The sequence below is a fragment of the Oratosquilla oratoria genome, chromosome 7 (genome assembly GCF_046742065.1).
Source record: "Oratosquilla oratoria isolate Oo_2021 chromosome 7, ASM4674206v1, whole genome shotgun sequence".
NCBI classification, from domain to species: domain Eukaryota; kingdom Metazoa; phylum Arthropoda; class Malacostraca; order Stomatopoda; family Squillidae; genus Oratosquilla; species Oratosquilla oratoria.
The window spans coordinates 7,122,597-7,139,426 of NC_134783.1; the positions used below are offsets into that span (position 1 = coordinate 7,122,597).

The window sequence follows — 16,830 nt, forward strand, 5'->3', positions numbered from 1 at the left end:
TCCCTCCTTTCTCTCCTTCCCTCCTCCTTTCTCTTTTCTTCCCTCCCTCTCTTTCTCTTCCCTCTTTCTCTCTTCTTCCCTCACTCTTGTTCTCTCCTTCCTCCCACTCTCTCCTCTTCCCTCCCTCTCTTTCTCTCTTCTTCCCTCCCTTTCTTTCTCTCTCTTCTTCCCTTCCTCTTTCTCTCTTCTTCCCTCTCTTTCTCTTTTTCCCTCTTTCTTCCCTCCCTCTTTCTCTTCTTCCCTTCCTCTCTTTCTCTTCCCTCCATTTTTCTTTCTTCTTCCCTTCCTCTATTTCTCTTCTTCCCTCCTTTCTCTCCTCTTCCCCCTCTTTTTCTCTCTTCTTCCCTCCCTCTTTTTCTCTCTCCTACCCTCCCTCTCTGTCTCTCTTCTTTCCTCCCTCTCTTTCTCTCTTCCATCCTCCCTCTCTCTCTTCTTTCCTCCCTCTCTTTTTCTTTTCTCCCCCTCTCTCTCTCTCTCTTTTTCCCTCCCTCCCTCATTCTCTTCCCTCCCTTTTTCTTTCTTCTTCCTCTTTCTCCTTCCCTTCCTCTCTTTCTCTTCCCTCCCTCTTTCTTTCTCTTCTTCCTTTCCTCTCTGTCTTTCTCTTCTTCCCTCCCTCTTTCTCTCCTTCCTTCCTCCCTCTCTCCTCTTCCCTCACTCTCTCTTCTTTCCTCCCTCTCTTCTTCCCTCCCTCTCTTCTTCCCTCCCTCTCACTCTTCTTCCCTCCCTCTCATTCTCTCTTCTTCCCTCCCTCCTTCCCTCCTTCCTTCTCTCTCTTCTTTGCTCCCTCTCTTTCTTTCTTCTTCCTTCCCTCTCTTTCTCTCTTCCTTCCCTCTCTTTCTCTCTTCTTCCCTCCCTCTCTCTTCCTCCCCTTTTTTTCCTCTTCTTCCCTTCCTCTCTTTCTCTTCTTCCCTCCTCCTTTCTCTCTCTTCTTTCCACCCTCTCTTTCTTTCTCTTCGTCCCTCCCTCCCTTTCTCTTCTTCCCTCCCTCTTTCTCTTCCCTCCCTCTTTCTACTTCCCTCTCTTTCTCTCTTCTTTCCTCCCTCTTTTTCTCTTATTCCCTCCCTCTCTCTTTCTCTTCCCTCCCTTTTTCTTTCTTCTTCCCTTCCTCTCTTTCTCTTCTCTCCCTCTTTCTCTCTCTTCCTCCCTCTTTCTATCCTTACTCCCCCTTCTCTTCTTCCCTCCCTCTTTCTCTCTCTTCTTCGCTCGCTCTTTCTTCTTTCTTCCCTCTCTCTTCTTCCCTCCCTCTTTCTCTCTTCCCTCCCTCTCTCTTCTTCCCTCCCTTTTTCTTTCTCTTCTTCCTTTCTTTCTCCTCTTCCCTCCTCCTTTCTCTCTTCTTTCCACCCTCTCTTTCTCTCTTCTTTCCACCCTCTCTTTCTCTTCCTCCCTCTCTTTCTCTTCTTCCCTCCCTCTCTCTTCTTCCCTCCCTCTTTTTCTCTTCTTCCCTCCCTCTCTTTCTCTTCTTCCCTCCCTCTCTTTCTCTTCTTCCCTCCCTCTCTTTCTCTTCTTCCCTCCCTCTTTCTCTCTTCTTCCCTCTTTCTCTTCTTCCCTCTTTCTCTTCTTCCCTCTTTCTCTCTTCGTCCCTCTCTCTCTCTTCTTCCCTCTCTCTCTTCTTCCCTCCCTCTCATTCTCTCTTATTCCCTCCCTCTCTCTTTCTCTTCCCTCCCTTTTTTTTCTTCTTTCCTTCCTCTTTCTCTTCTTCCTCCTTTCTCTTCTTCCCTCCCTCTCTCTTCTTCCCTCTCTCTCTCTTCTTCCCTCCCTCTCTCTTCTTCCCTCCCTCTCTCTCTTCTTCCCTCCCTCCCTCTCTTTCTCTCTCATCTTCCTTCCCTTTTTCTTTCTTCTTCCCTCCTTTCTCTCGCTTCTTCCTTCCCTCTCTTTCTCTCTCTTCCCTCCCTCTTTCTCTTCTTCCCTCCCTCTTTCTCTTCCCTCCCTCTTTCTCTTCCCTCCCTCTTTCTCTTCCCTCCCTTTTTCTTTCTTCTTCCCTTCCTCTTTCTCTTCTTCCCTCCTCCTTTCTCTCTTCTTCCCTCCCTCTCTTTCTCTCTCTTCTTCCCCCCTCTCTTTCTCTCTCTTCTTCCCCCCTCTCTTTCTCTCTTCTTCCCTCCCTCTTTCTCTTCTTCCCTTCCTATTCTTCCCTCCCTCTCTTTCTCTCTCTTCTTCCCTCTCTCTTACTCCCTTCCTCTCTTTCTCTCCTTCCCTCCCTATTTTTCTCTAGCTTCTCCCCTCCCTCTCTTTCTCTCCTCTTCCATCCCTCCCTTTTTCTTTTCCCTCCATTTTTTGTTCTCCTCTTCCCTTCCTCTTTCTCTTCTTCCCTCCTTTCTATTCTTTCCTCCTCCTTTCTCTCTCTTCTTCCCTACCTCCCTCTCTCTTCTTCCCTCCCTCCCTCTCTCTTCTTCCCTCCCTCCCTATCTCTTCTTCCCTCCCTCCCTCTCTTTCTCTCTTCTTCCCTCCCTCTCTCTTTCTCTCTTCTTCCCTCCCTTTTTTTCTTCTTCCCTTTCTCTTCTTCCCTCCCACTCTTTCTCTCTTCTTCCCTCCCTCTCTCTCTTTTTCCCTACCTCTGTATCTCTTCCCTCCCTTTTTCATTCTCTTCTTCCCTTCCTCTCTCTCTTCTTCCCTTCCCCTCTTTCTCTCCCCTACTCCTTTCTCTTCTTCCCTCCCTCTTTCTCTCTCTTCCCTCTCTTTCCCTTCTTCCCTCCCTCTCTCTTTCTCTTCTTCCCTCCCTCTTTCTCTCTCTTCTTCCCTCCCTCTTTCTCTCTCTTCTTCCCTCCCTCTTTCTCCCTCCCTCTTTCTCTCTCTTCTTCCCTCCCTCTTTCTCTCTCTTCTTCCCTCCCTCTTTCTCTTCTTCCCTCCCTCTCTTTCTCTTCTTCCCTCCCTATCTTTCTCTTCTTCCCTCCCTATCTTTCTCTTCTTCCCTCCCTCTCTTTCTCTTCTTCCCTCATTCTCTTTCTCTCTCTTCTTCCCTCCCTCTCCTTCCCTCCCTATTTTTCTCTATCTTCTCACCTCCCTCTCTCTCTTTTTTCGTCCCTCCCTCTTTCTTTTCCCTCCCCTTTTCGTTCTCTTCTTCCCTTCCTTTCTCTTCTTCCCTCCTCCTTTCTCTCTTTTCTTCCCTCCCTCACTTTCTTCTTCCCTCCCTCCCTCTCTCTTCTTCCCTCTCTCTCTTTTTCCCTACCTCTGTATCTCTTCCCTCCCTTTTTCATTCTCTCTTCTTCCCTTCCTCTTTCTCTTCTTCCCTTCCCCTCTTTCTCTTCTTCCCTTCCCCTCTTTCTCTTCCCTACTCCTTTCTCTTCTTCCCTCCCTCTTTCTCTCTCTTCTTCCCTCTCTTTCCCTTCTTCCCTCCCTCTCTCTCTCTCTTCTTCCCTCCCTCTTTCTCTCTCTTCTTCCCTCTTTCTCTCTCTTCTTCCCTCCCTCTTTCTCTTCTTCCCTCCCTCTCTTTCTCTTCTTCCCTCCCTCTCTTTCTCTTCTTCCCTCCCTCTCTTTCTCTTCTTCCCTCCCTCTCTTTCTCTTCTTCCCTCCCTCTCTTTCTCTTCTTCCCTCCCTCTCTTTCTCTCTCTTCTTCCCTCCCTCTCTTTCTCTCTCTTCTTCCCTCCCTCTCTTTCTCTCTCTTCTTCCCTCCCTCTCTTTCTCTCTCTTCTTCCCTCCCTCTCTTTCTCTCTCTTCTTCCCTCCCTCTCTTTCTCTCTCTTCTTCCCTCCCTCTCTTTCTCTCTCTTCTTCCCTCCCTCTCCTTCCCTCCCTATTTTTCTCTATCTACTCACCTCCCTCTCTCTCTTCTTTCGTCCCTCCCTCTTTCTTTTCCCTCCCCTTTTCGTTCTCTTCTTCCCTTCCTCTCTTTCTCTTCTTCCCTCCTCCTTTCTCTCTTTTCTTCCCTCCCTCACTTTCTTCTTCCCTCCCTCTCTCTTCTTCCCTCCCTCTCTTTGTCTCTTCTTCCCTCCCTTTTTCTTTCTCTCTTCATCCCTTTCTCTTCTTCCCTTTCTCTTCTTCCCTCTCTCTTCTTCCCTCCCTCTTCTTCCCTCCCTCTCTTTCTCTCTCTTCTTCCCTCACTCTCTCTCTCTCTTTTTCCCTCCCTCTCTATCTCTTCCCCCCCTTTTTCATTCTCTTCCTTTCCTCTTTCTCTTCTTCCCTACTCCTTTCTCTCTCTTCTTCCCTACCTCTCTTTTTCTTTCCCCCCCTCTCTTTCTCTTCTTCCCCCCTTTCTCTCTTTCCCCCCTCCCTCCCTCCCTCCCTCCCTCCCTCCCTTTTCCTTCAGTCTCCCTTTGCTCTCACTCTCTCTTTCCTCTCACTCTCCTTATCCCTTTCCCTCACTCTGTGTCCCTTTCCCCTCACTCTCCTTATCCCTTTCCCTCACTCTGTTTCCCTTTCCCCTCACTCTCCCTTTCCCTTTTCCCTCACTCTCCCTTTCCCTTTCCCCTCACTCTCCCTTTCCCTTTCCCCTCACTCTTCCTTTCCCTTTTCCCTCATTCTCCCTTTCTCTTTTCCCCTCCCTTTCCCCTCCCTCTCCCTTTCCCCTCCCTCTCCCTTTCCCCTCCCTCTCCCTTTCCCTTCCCTCTCCCTTTCCCCTCCCTCTCCCTTTCCCCTCCCTCTCCCTTTCACCTCCCTCTCCCTTTCCCCTCCCTCTCCCTTTCCCCTCCCTCTCCCTTTCCCTTCCTTCTCCCTTTCCCCTCCCTCTACCTTTCACCTCCCTTTCACCTCCCTTTCCCTTTCACCTCCCTCTCCCTTTCCCCTCACTTTCCCTTTCCCGTATCTCTCCCTCTCCCTTTTCTCTCCCTCTCCCCTCCCTCTCCCTCTCCTCTCCCTCTCCCCTCCCTCTCCCTTTACCCTCCCTCTTCCTTTCCCCTCCCTCTTCCTTTCCCCTCCCTCTTCCTTTCCCCTCCCTCTTCCTTTCCCCTCCCTCCCCTTTCCCCTCCCTCCCCCTTCCCCTCCCTCCCCCTTCCCCTCCCTCCCCCTTTCCCCTCCCCCTTTCCCCTCCCCCTTTCCCCTCCCCCTTTCCCCTCCCTCCCCCTTTCCCCTCCCACTCCCTTTCCCCTCCCACTCCCTTTCCCCTCCCACTCCCTTTCCCCTCCCACTCCCTTTCCCCTCCCACTCCCTTTCCCCTCCCACTCCCTTTCCCCTCCCACTCCCTTTCCCCTCCCACTCCTTTTCCCCTCCCACTCCCTTTTCCCTCCCACTCCCTTTTCCCTCCCACTCCCTTTCCCTTCCCTCTTCCTTTCCACTCCCTCTCCATTTCCTCTCCCTCCTCTCCCTCCTTCTCCTCTCCCCTCTCCATCATGCTGGGTTATTATTATTCTGCATAGATTAGTGCTTTAGTGCTATGTTTTTGATCTTGTGTTAGGAGATCACTTATGAAGAGGTTCAGCTTAAGTGACTCAATTGTACAATCATTTTGTCCCAGAAACTTTGTAATTTTGAGTTAGTCTGCAAAAGTTATATCTCCATACTTGACAGATAGGAAGGAAACAAGGGTGGTGTGGGAGTGGGTGCATGACTTGACTGGCTACCTCCCATATAAGGGTGAAGAAGCCGTTGGTATATAGATTGTTTGTCAGTAGCTACCATAAATGTTCTTTTTGGTGGATGGAGCATTTTACTTTAATCACTTCAGCATATCTCCAAGGAAAGAGCCTATTGTTAAATGTATGTCTATATACCAAAGGCTTTTTCCTCGTTATAAGGGAGGTAGCTGGCCAAGTCATGCAACCACCCCTACCTACCCGACTCCTATCCATCATCCATTTGTTTCCCTTTCATCTTGGTTCCATGTAGATGAAGGGATCCCTGTCTTCCAACCACTGCGTGGGACAGAAGCAATGTAGCAAGGCAGCACATCCACAGGGCCTCACCACTTTATTTGGTGACCCTCCCTTGTTTCTTTGTGCAAAAATAGAGAAGACAGAGAGAAATTCCTGTGGGCCATATCAATTTATCCATTCAAAACAATTCTCCTAACCCCTATCTCCTGCCCTCTTCCTTCCTTGCTCAACAGACATTGCTATTTTACTTGAGGCCACCTTCATCCCATCCATCTATCTCATTCTCAGGCTTCCCCTCAAGTTCACTCCATCCACCTTTGCCTTCCATTCTCTTTTTGCTAGTTTGTTTTCACTCATTCTATGTGCCCAAACCATCCCAGTATTCTTTCATCAGCCCCATCTGCCAACTCCTTTTCCACCCCTGCTCTTCTCACCACCTCAAATGTCACTCTATCCATCCTTGTAACCCCCATCATACTTCTCAAACACTTAATCTCTAACACATTTGAATTTCTCCTTTTTGCTTCCCATAAATTTTAGATTTCTTTCCAATACAGTATTGTGAGCACAGTTGCCCCTTCATATAATCTCTTTGTATCTATAATGAGATACCTGTTTCTCTTGACACTTCATTCCCAAAGACATTTACTTGCTTCCCTCACTCTACAGTTTACCTCCACCCCCAATCCCCCATTCCTTGCTATGTGTGACCCTAAGTACTGTAACCTCTCTCCTTTAAAACTTACCTCCAACTCTGTCACTCTCTCCCTTGTACATCGAGTCACTTTGCTTGCTGTGCAAATGAAGCAACTGGCCCTATTGTGCATGTGCTGGGCCATCTTCCTGCATTCTTCTGACCTGGACAGTGGGTGGGGGACAGGGATTATCCTTCATCCACAAGGATCTAAAATAAAAAGGAAATTCATGATGGGTGGGAGTGGGTGCATGCCTTGCATAGCTACCCTCCATATAAGGGGAAAGTAGCCTGTTAGTATATAGATAGGTAGATATAGAAAAGTAAAGTGATGAAATTATGTATATATTAGTGACATCTCCAGAGAAAGTCACAGTTTTCTTCTATAATTGAAGATTATCTCCACTCAAAAAAGAATGCTGATCACTTTTAACATGTATCACTTCTTTCTACTACATACATATACCAACAGCTTTTTCTCCCTTGCAAGGGAGGTAGCCAAAGTCAAAGGCATAAATCTACTCCCACCCATTTCATCCCCATATTCTCCACTCCCATTCACCACCCCTCTCTCCCTCTTTTCTTGGCTCCTTCTGGATGACTGGTCATCCCTGTATCTCGCCCACTCCCCTTTGTCAGAAGCAATATGGTAAGACAACACATATCCACAGCAAGGCTGCTTCATTAAATTGCCGACCCCCCCTCTCAGTCCCCTCATGCAGAAAAGAGAAGACGGGAAGAAATCCCTTTGGGCTGTGTCAAAATATCATTCACACATACTCCTTCACACCCCCATTCCCCACCCACTCTCTTCCATTCATCATAGTATCATCCACACACAACCATTTTCCACTCACCCTTATTTTCAGTTTTCTCCCTTCCTCAACAGACACTCCCCTCTTTCCCAATGCCCCTTTTACCCCATCCATCCATCTCATCCTTGGTTGTCCCCTCATGTTCACTCCCTCCATTTCTGCCTTCCATACATCTCATAATAATCTTTCTTCATTCATTTTCATGTGTCCAAACCATCCCAATCCTCTTTCATCAACCCTATCTCTCAATTCCCTTTCCACCCCCCCACTCTCCTCCTCACTTTCGAGCCTAGTAACTCCTACCATACTTCCCAGACATTTCATCCCAAACACATTTATACTCTTACTCTCTTATGTTCCATGTTTCTGTCTCGTAGTGCTGTTGGCACAGTCATTCATACAATCTCCTTTTAGTATCCATTCCCAGATGTCTATTTCTCATTACACTTTTTAATACTCCAAGGCATTTACTTGGTTCCTTTAATCTACATTCTACCTCCACTCCACCTTTTCTTGCCACATTTGCACCCAAGTATCTAAAGCTATCCACTTCCTCTAGTCTCTCCCTTAATACTCACTTCCAATTTGCTGCCTTCCTCTCCTCTTGTACATCTCATCACCTTACTTTTACCCACATTTATCTTCAACTTCCTTTCGCACACTTTCCAAGACTCTGTCACTAACTGCCTTAATACCTTCTCTGATCCTACCACAAGTGCAGTGTCGTCAGCAAACAACTGGCTTGTCTCCCACTTTTCTCCATATTCTTTAACCATCTCCAATCCTTGGCCCATTACTCTTGCATTTACCTCACACCACCTCATCCATGTATAAATTGAACAGCCAGGAGAACATAACACATCTCTGGCAAAGTCCCACCTTAACCTCAAACCAGTCTCTCCATTTCTAATTCTAACACATGCCCTACTACTCTCGTAAAAACTTTTGACTACTCTTAACAGTTTTCCTCCTATCCTCATCCTGTATATCTGCAATACCTCCCACACTATCTTCCTGTCTACCCTGTCATAAGCCTTTTCCAAATCCATAAAGGCCTAAAAAACATCCTTACCTTTTCCTAAAGCTTTCTCACATATCTACCTTACCACAAAAATCTGATTCATGCAACCCCTACCTGACCTAAAACCATACTTCCTCACCAATTACTCCCTCTGTTCCTCTCCTAATCCTCTTAATGAAAACCCTCCCATAAGCCTTCCCAACTACACTCAACAAACTGATCCCTCTGAAACTACAATACTCACACTTGTCCTCTTTTCCCTTGTAAACTGGAACTATACAGGCACTCCTCCAGTCCTCCAGTACTCTACCCTCTTTTAGACAAACATTAAACAACCTGACCAGCCACTCCACCATCACTGTACTTTTTTAGGCACTTCACATGACACCCGACCAACCCAGGTGCCTTACCTGCTCTTATATTTTTAATAACTGCTTTCACCTAATCTTTCCTTATTTCTCCTCCATTTTCCTCATTCATCACTCATTTTCTTAGTGCTTCTCCACTGCAACTATCTTTCCTTCCCTATCCTTCACATTTAACAACTCCCTAAAATACTCTGCCCATCTTCCTCTTACTGCTGTCTCTTCCATTATCACCTCTCCATCTGCCCCTTTTACCTTTTCTTCTCTACTGATTCAACTCTCCTTCCTCTCTTAATTTCTTTCCAAAACATCTTTTTATTACTTTCAAAATTTTCTGTTATACTCTTGCCCCATTTTACATCTGTTCTCCTCTATGACTCCTTTATCTTATGCTTTACTTCTCTACTCTTTTCTTTGTACCTCTTATGTGATTCTTTCATCCTATTTTGTAACCACTCTGTGAATGCTCATTTCTTTTCTTCTACAACCTTCTTTGCTTCATCCCACCACTCACTACCCTTTCTTCTATTTCCTCCAGTCCTTTCCTTGTTCCACATACCATCTTTGCACACCTTGTAACTCCCTCCTACAAACATCCCCATTCCACCTCAACTCCTAGTTCTTCTCTGTTTCTTATTGTACTCCTTCTTTCTCGTTTAAGCAATTTACTCTTAAGCACCTCCCTACCTTCTGTCCTTTTCCTCTCTCTCCATCTATTCTTTACTCTTAACTTGCCCTCCACCAAAAATTACCTGATATTCCCCTGTCTCTCACCTTAGAACATGTACATCCAAAACTCTTCCTACTATTCTCCCTGTTACCACCATAGAGTTAATTAAAGCCCTATCTACCACCCTTCCATCCACCACTCTCTCCCATGTGTACATATGTTTGACTTCCTTTCTAAACACTGCATTTGCTGTCATCAACTTGCTAGATACATCATCTCTCCACTACAAATTTTTCCTGAAACTCCACACTTTCCAACCACCCCGTCTACTGGTTTGTCTCCTACCCTAGCATCGAGATCTCCCAGTACCACTACATTGACATTTCTCCCTAAACCCTTTATGCACTCATTTAAATCTATCCAAAAAGCCTCCCTTTCCTCAACACTCTTCTCACTACTAGGCCCATATGTACTTAAAAAAAAACCACATCTCCCTTCCCAGTTTCACCTTCATCCACATTAACCTTGAAGAAACCTCCTTCTGCTCCACCACATTCCTATCTCTTCACGTACTAGTACAGCCACCCCTTCTCTCCTTCATCCTCTCTTCACTCCTGACACCCGCCCAACTACACTCCCAAACTCAAACTCAACCCTCCCTTTCAACTTGGTTTCACTCAGTGCCAACACATCATCTTCTCACAAACATATTGCTTATCTCTTCCCTTTTACTCTCATCTGTACCATATCCACACACATTAAAAGACCCAAACCTTAGGGTTCTGGTTGGTAAACTCCTTCCAGACCCTCTTATGCCTTTACTTTTTTTTTCCTTGGGAGCTACAGAGAGTAGGATTCCTAGTCCCCCCCATCCCTTTTTTGTCACCTTTTATGACCCGAGTGGGATCACTCTGCAGTATTCTTTCTCTCCTACCACAGGGCTTGGCAAAAAAAGAAAATGAATATTCAGAGAAGTGGTAAAGGACATTATTAAGAGTGGGGGAACTGCTTAACGGAGAGACAGTTGCAGTATAATAAAGTAGCATAATTTCTCTGTGAATAGATATTTCCTCTATTGCAGACAAAATGATGTGTGACCCTGGTCCATAGGGGCATCCCCTATAGACCCTAAAGTATCAGCTACATGCTACTGAGCAGCTTTTAACCTCACAATAACATGCAGTCAATACCCCAGAAAGGGTATCCCTCTATTACCACCTCTGACTCTACCTCTGGTGTGATATTGTCCCCAGGATAGAAGTATAGAAGTGCTAGCTATCACTGACATATAAAGTTCATATTTATGGTTCCTTCCTTCTTTCTTATAATTTCTTTCTTCCTTCTTCCTTTTTTCTTCCTTTTTCCTTCCTTCATTCCATCTTCATTTATTTTCTTTTTTATCATTATTATTATTATTATTATTAATCTTTTTTTTTTTTTTTTTTTAACTGGAGAGGACAGAAGACAGGGGTGAATGGAGAATGGTTGTATATGGATGATGATGTGATTGCATGAGGTAGAATGGGCGGGGGGATGGGGGGTGAGGTAGTATGTGTGAGCAAAATTTGACGCAGCCCGAAGGGATTTCTCCCCGTCCCTTTTATGCAATGGGGGGACGGAGAGGGGGGGTCGCCGATTTAATGAAGCGGCCTTGCTGTGGATGTGCTGTGTCTTGCAACACTGCTTCTGACCCAGGGCAGTGGACAAGGTGCAGGGATGACCAGTCATCCAGGAGGTACTCAGATAAGAGGGAGGGTGGAGCTGTGTGGAGTGTATTCAGGGATGGAATGGGTGGAAATGATTTTATGTGTTTCCCTTTTTGGCTACCTCCCTTGTAAGGGGGAAAAAGCCTTGGTATATGTATGTACGTTAAACTATTAATATGATTTTGTTTTCCAGGGGAGAGTACTGGTGCCCATTGTGTCGACAACTAGGAAATGCAGTGTTGCCAATATCTCCTGAAATAGGTGATTTATCTGCCCTAGTTAAACACCCTTCGTCTCCTGGCACTGAACTTGTACAAGAAGTTGATAAATTACTAAGTGATCGCACAGTGCCTGTAAGTGATATAATACAACTTTTTTGTTCTCAAGTTCTTAGATGTAGAGGAGGATTGAAAGGCTTTGATTGTGGCAGTGGTTGATTCCAAGAGAGGGACTGTGATGGAGATGATTGATAAGGATGAAAGCTGGAAAAGCACATGGGTTATATGGTTGTTGAGTGCCGTATTTTTCGGTGTATGACCCATGGCTTTTTGCCTCAGAAAGGGGCCAAAATTCGAGGGTGCGGGTGATATAAAGGTGCGGGTCATCTGTGGGTTCTGGTTAGAAATTGCCCTCTTACGCAGTCAAAAAAAATTGAATGATTAGTTTAGCTGGGTGCCCTCTCGAATCGGGGATTTGCGGGAGGACCGACTGGGTTCGTCGAATGAAAGTTGATCAATGTCATAATACAGCACGCACGATCGAGACAAACAACAAAGAGAAGGTAGGATTTGTCAGTATCTTACCCGCTTTACATGCTCTTGTTATTAATAAAGGCATTATCACAAATAAAACAGGCCTAACTAAACAGCATGAACATACAATACAATACTGACGCGTACCAACACCAACATCGTGTGTCGCGATCAAACAAAAACAAGCGGGCGGCCATTTTCGCAATTACAAATTACAAACTACCTGATTCCTTAATGCTAAATTTGTGCATTACATGTGCATAATACGTTTAGGTCTATCCTTGGAGGAATATTCCTCCAAGGCCTCTATCTAAATACTTCTATCTCTAAATTTTATTCTTTGGCAAAAAATCACTACAGAACTTCGCTATTCTCCTAATAATGTTTTCTTCTGCTGACATAAAAAAAATAAAAGTATTTTCTTAATTTAATCTATTTATATTGGGAGAATGCATTTTTATTTCATTAATCATTTCAGTCCTGGGTTTGACTAAGGATGGACAAATTTTTGTCACCACAAAAATCGACATCATGATCCAATTAAGAGGGTATAAATACCGCAGTTTTAAGCGATTAATCATCATTTCACAACAAGCTTACAACGACGACGCAGAAGAAAACAACATCAAGATGCCACCAGTGAAGAAGAGGCTAAAAAGTTACGATGCCGATTTCAAGTTAAAGGCAGTCCAGTTTGTGAAGGAGCATGGCAATCGTGCCGCCGGCCGAGAGTACGGAATCGATGAATCGTTGGTGTGGGCATGGAAAAAGCAGGAGGACAAACTAAAACAGGCGAAAAAGACAAAAAAAGCATTTCGGGGGCACCAAGCAAGATGGCCCAACCTTGAAGATAAAGTTGAATCATGGGTGAATGAACAGAGGGCGGCAGGACGGGGGTGTCTACAATAAGCATCCGATTAAAAGCAAAAACCATCGCTAAAGATCTCGGCATTGAAGAATTTCAGGGTGGACCATCTTGGTGTTTTAGGTTCATGCGCAGGAAAGAATTGGCGATCCGCACCCGCACTACAATGGCACAGAAACTTCCCAAAGATTGGCAAGAAAAGCTCGACACTTTTAGGGGTTACACAAGGGACAAGATAAGGCAGCATAAAATCAATCTCGATCACCTGATCAATATGGACGAAGTTCCTTAACATTCGACATCCCGATGACGAGAACTGTCGAGCATGTTGGAGAGAAAACAGTACCCATCAAGACAACAGGCCATGAGAAATCGAGTTTCACTGTCATGCTTTCATGTACCGCATCGGGGAAAAAACTCCCACCAATGATGATCCTCAAACGAAAAACTATCCCGAAGGAGAAGTTTCCATCTGGCGTTGTGGTTCGTGCTAATCCAAAGGGGTGGATGGATGAAGGAGTCATGAACGACTGGATTGACTCAGTGTATGTCAAGCGCCCGGGTGGATTCTTCCACACAAAGACCTCGCTACTCGTTTTGGACTCGATGACCGCCCATAAAACCGAATCCGTTAAACAACACCAAGAAAGTCAACTCAAAGATCGCGATAATCCCTGGCGGTGTTCCGAAACTTCTCCAGCCACTTGACATTTCGGTCAACAAGCCATTCAAGGACAGACTGCGTGCTGCCTGGGAGAAGTGGATGGTGGAGGGCGAACATTCCTTCACTAAAACTGGTAGACAACGCAGAGCTACTTACGCTCAAGTGGCAGAATGGGTCGTTCAAGCATGGAAGAAAATTAAAGAATCGACTATTCAGAACAGTTTCCGTAAATCAGAAATGTGCCATCCTGCAATGTTCGATGCATGCTACGACTCTGAAAAGGAATCGGACGAATCCGAAATCGAAATGGAAACGGATGAGGTCACTGCATCAGAATTGGCCGATTTATACCACAACCTTTTTCATGACGATACAGAGGATGAGGAATTCGATGGCTTCGTGAGCGATGATACGCCTTCATAAACATTACTGACTCTGTCGTCTGTGATCACTGACTGTGCTTTTTTTTCTAATAACGATGTGCTCCATTGACTCTGTTCATAACAGTTCAGTAATGTGCTCTATTATTGTTCTATTCTATTGAAAACTAACCATTGGAAATTGTTTGGTTTAATAATTAATTACCAGTCTTTGTATGGCATTTATAAACCAATTGATTGATTAATTACCGGTAAACAACCAAACAGGGTTTTATGGCATTATTTACACAAATTGATTAAGGTTCTTTGTAATATATATATAAGTGCAATAAAATATATTGAAATGTAATTTGTTGGTTATTCTTCATCTTCATCACAATCAGAAATAAATAGGACTGGAGGAATGCTGGTATCATGATCATGAATCGCAATGCCGCGTCTTCGACCCATCCCAAAGGCATCGTAAGATCAGTTGCACACTTTCGAGATCACCCCTCTTTCATCGAAGCTACCACTACATCTAGTGGCAGCTTCAGAAACCAAATTGTGAGGTTGTGTACGTACGTGTCGGCCTTTGACGTGTGATGAATCCTGAAAAGCAAGATATCACCAAGAAACCTGCCAATATCGGAAAACATATATCCTTTTTTATAAATCACATAAGCATTGATGAAACAGAAAATTTAGAAATAGCCTCCGCTTTGAAATTACTTTGATCACCACGTCAACGGCCGGCCGTAACAACAACCGCCATGAGCTGTGCCTGTGGCCACCCATGCATGGGTAGTATACATCGTCGGATCTACACTGCCGTGCACGCCATATGACTGCGGGTCATACAGCGGTGCGGGTCTTGTGTGGATTTTCACTAAGGTGTAAGGGGGTGCGGGTCATGTAACGGTGCGGGCTATAGTCCGAAAAATACGGTATGTCCCACAGAGGGTGGAGTAACCATAGTAGAATGGCTGGTGAGATTGTTTAATGGTTTGTTTAATATTTAATTCCTATGATAAGGAAGTATATGCTTGAAGTGAAGGAGTACATGTATAGAATGTTCTAGTTTTAGCAAGATTGCTCCCAGTCTTCTCTCTTTCTCCATAAGGGGACAGAGGGGGATGTTTGCTGATTAAGTAAAGTAGTCTTGCTGTGGATATACTGTCTTGTTGCATTGTCTCTGACCCAGGCAGTGGGCAGGAGACAAGCATGACCTTTCATCCTTGAAGAGAAGCAAGGGTGGTGGATGGTAGTGGGTGCATGCCTTTGACTTAGACTATCTTCTTTGTAAAAGGAAACAACCCTAGATATATAGGTGGAGATATGGTTATTTTGACCCTGATTTACATTAAAGTTTTTATTGCAGGCACTTACAAGTACTCTACCTGAAGCAATGGGGCGGATGATGGAACACATGACTTTGGCAACATATGCCAGGTATCGGACCGCATCAGGCAATCCCACTGCTCCATCGCTATTCACTTTTGTGTCATCCGTCCTGCGTACCAACTTAGAGGTAGAACTTGTGCTCAGGAATGGCTCCCTTGTCAACTACATGCAAGACTCTAAGATGTCTGTTAAGCAGTCGTGCCTTGGTAAGGAAGAGATAGATAGATTTTAATGGGTTTAGATCAAGTAGATGTGTATATTATTTATCAGTTAAATGATGAAGTGTTAGAGATAAACTCTACATACATATATCAAAGGCTTTTTTCCCCGTTATACGGGGGGGGGGTAGCCTGAGATAAACGAGGTTTTAGATAATTTATTGTATCAGATTGGGCTATTGACCATATTGTTTATCCATCTGTATGGAAACCAGTATTTCTTCACATCCTTTAGAAGTTATCTTTCTCAATTTGTTTTACAACCTCTTAGAGCCCCATTCTTAATCAAGAGATTTCTTGTGTTAGTGCAGTGTGGCTATTCAATATTGTATTACCATAGGAACTAGGAAACAATAATAGTTACCTGCTCATGGTGGTCTTGGAAGATAGACAGCAGAGCTGCTAGTTATTGAAAGCCATCAAATCCCTCGCCTCCATTAGGAAGTGGAACCCTGAGGAACTATCTTTGAACTGGGTTTAAGATGTCTCTATCATCTTAAGCTGATTTTCTTACCACTTTTCACATTTGGATAGCTGAGCCCTGTTGATTGCTCCCTTCCTACTCTCAGCCAGTAACATAGAAACGGTTCTACACTACTACAATACAAATGATAACCTAAAGTTTCTTCACAGATAGATCTGTGGGAGAGCCCAAGGACCATTGCCAGTCACTGTGGGCCCTTAGGTTTTTACTCAGTGACACATGGAAAGAATGAGTGAAGAAAGACTAGTAAAAGGTGTGGAAGGCAGAGGTGGAAGGAGTGAACACAATGGGGCAACATAGGATGAGATGGATGGATGGGGTAAAGGGACATTGGGAAAGGGGGATGTCTGTTGAGGAAGAACAGGAGAGGACAGAAGATAGAGGTGAATGGAGAATGGTTGTGTACGGATGATGCTATGATGCATGAGGGGGAGATGGGGGGTGAGAGAGTATGTATGAGAAATAAATTGACATAGCCCGAAGGGATTTCTCCCCATCTTCTTTTCTGCATGAGGGGGTGGAGAGGGGGATCATTGATTTAATGAAGCAGCTTTGCTGTGGATATGCTTTGTCTTGGGACACTGCTTCTGACCCAGGGCAGTGGACAAGATGCAGGGATGACCCATCATCCAGGAGGTTCCAAGATAAGAGGGAGGAAAGAGGGTAGAGGGGAGTAGAGTATGTAGGGGATGGAGTGGGTGGGAGTGGGCTCTATGCCTTTGTTTTTTGGCTACCTCCCTTGTAAAGGGGGGAAAAGCCTTTGGTATAAGTATGTATGTTATCTTTGACACATTTAAGCCTTTCTTAGTCAAAAACATGACTCCATCACCCTGTTTCTCCTTTCTATTTTTCATCCAATGGTTATATAAACCTTGTTCCACAATATTAGGTGGTAGTGGACCTTTTAATTTCATTTCCACAATTCCCATTATGTCTGGTTTCTCTACTCCCAGATAATCGTTTAATTCATTTAGTCCTGAAATCATACCATCTATGTTGGTATACATTTTTAAATTTTTCCTTTCTCCTACTTTTTTGTTTATGTTTGTGTGATGGGATGAAGGGGGCTTTGGG

General features: G+C 44.9%; 1 protein-coding gene across 1 annotated transcript in view; it reads left to right on the forward strand.

Moving 5' to 3' along the window:
• The window catches only part of Ubr3 (Ubr3 ubiquitin ligase), a 296,891-nt gene that overhangs the window by 230,009 nt on the left and 50,052 nt on the right, over positions 1-16,830 (forward strand). Inside the window, exons 26-27 of the mRNA XM_076187774.1 lie at positions 11,204-11,363; positions 15,032-15,260. Coding sequence (XP_076043889.1) covers positions 11,204-11,363; positions 15,032-15,260 — 389 coding nt within the window. The remainder of the gene's footprint in view (positions 1-11,203; positions 11,364-15,031; positions 15,261-16,830) is intronic.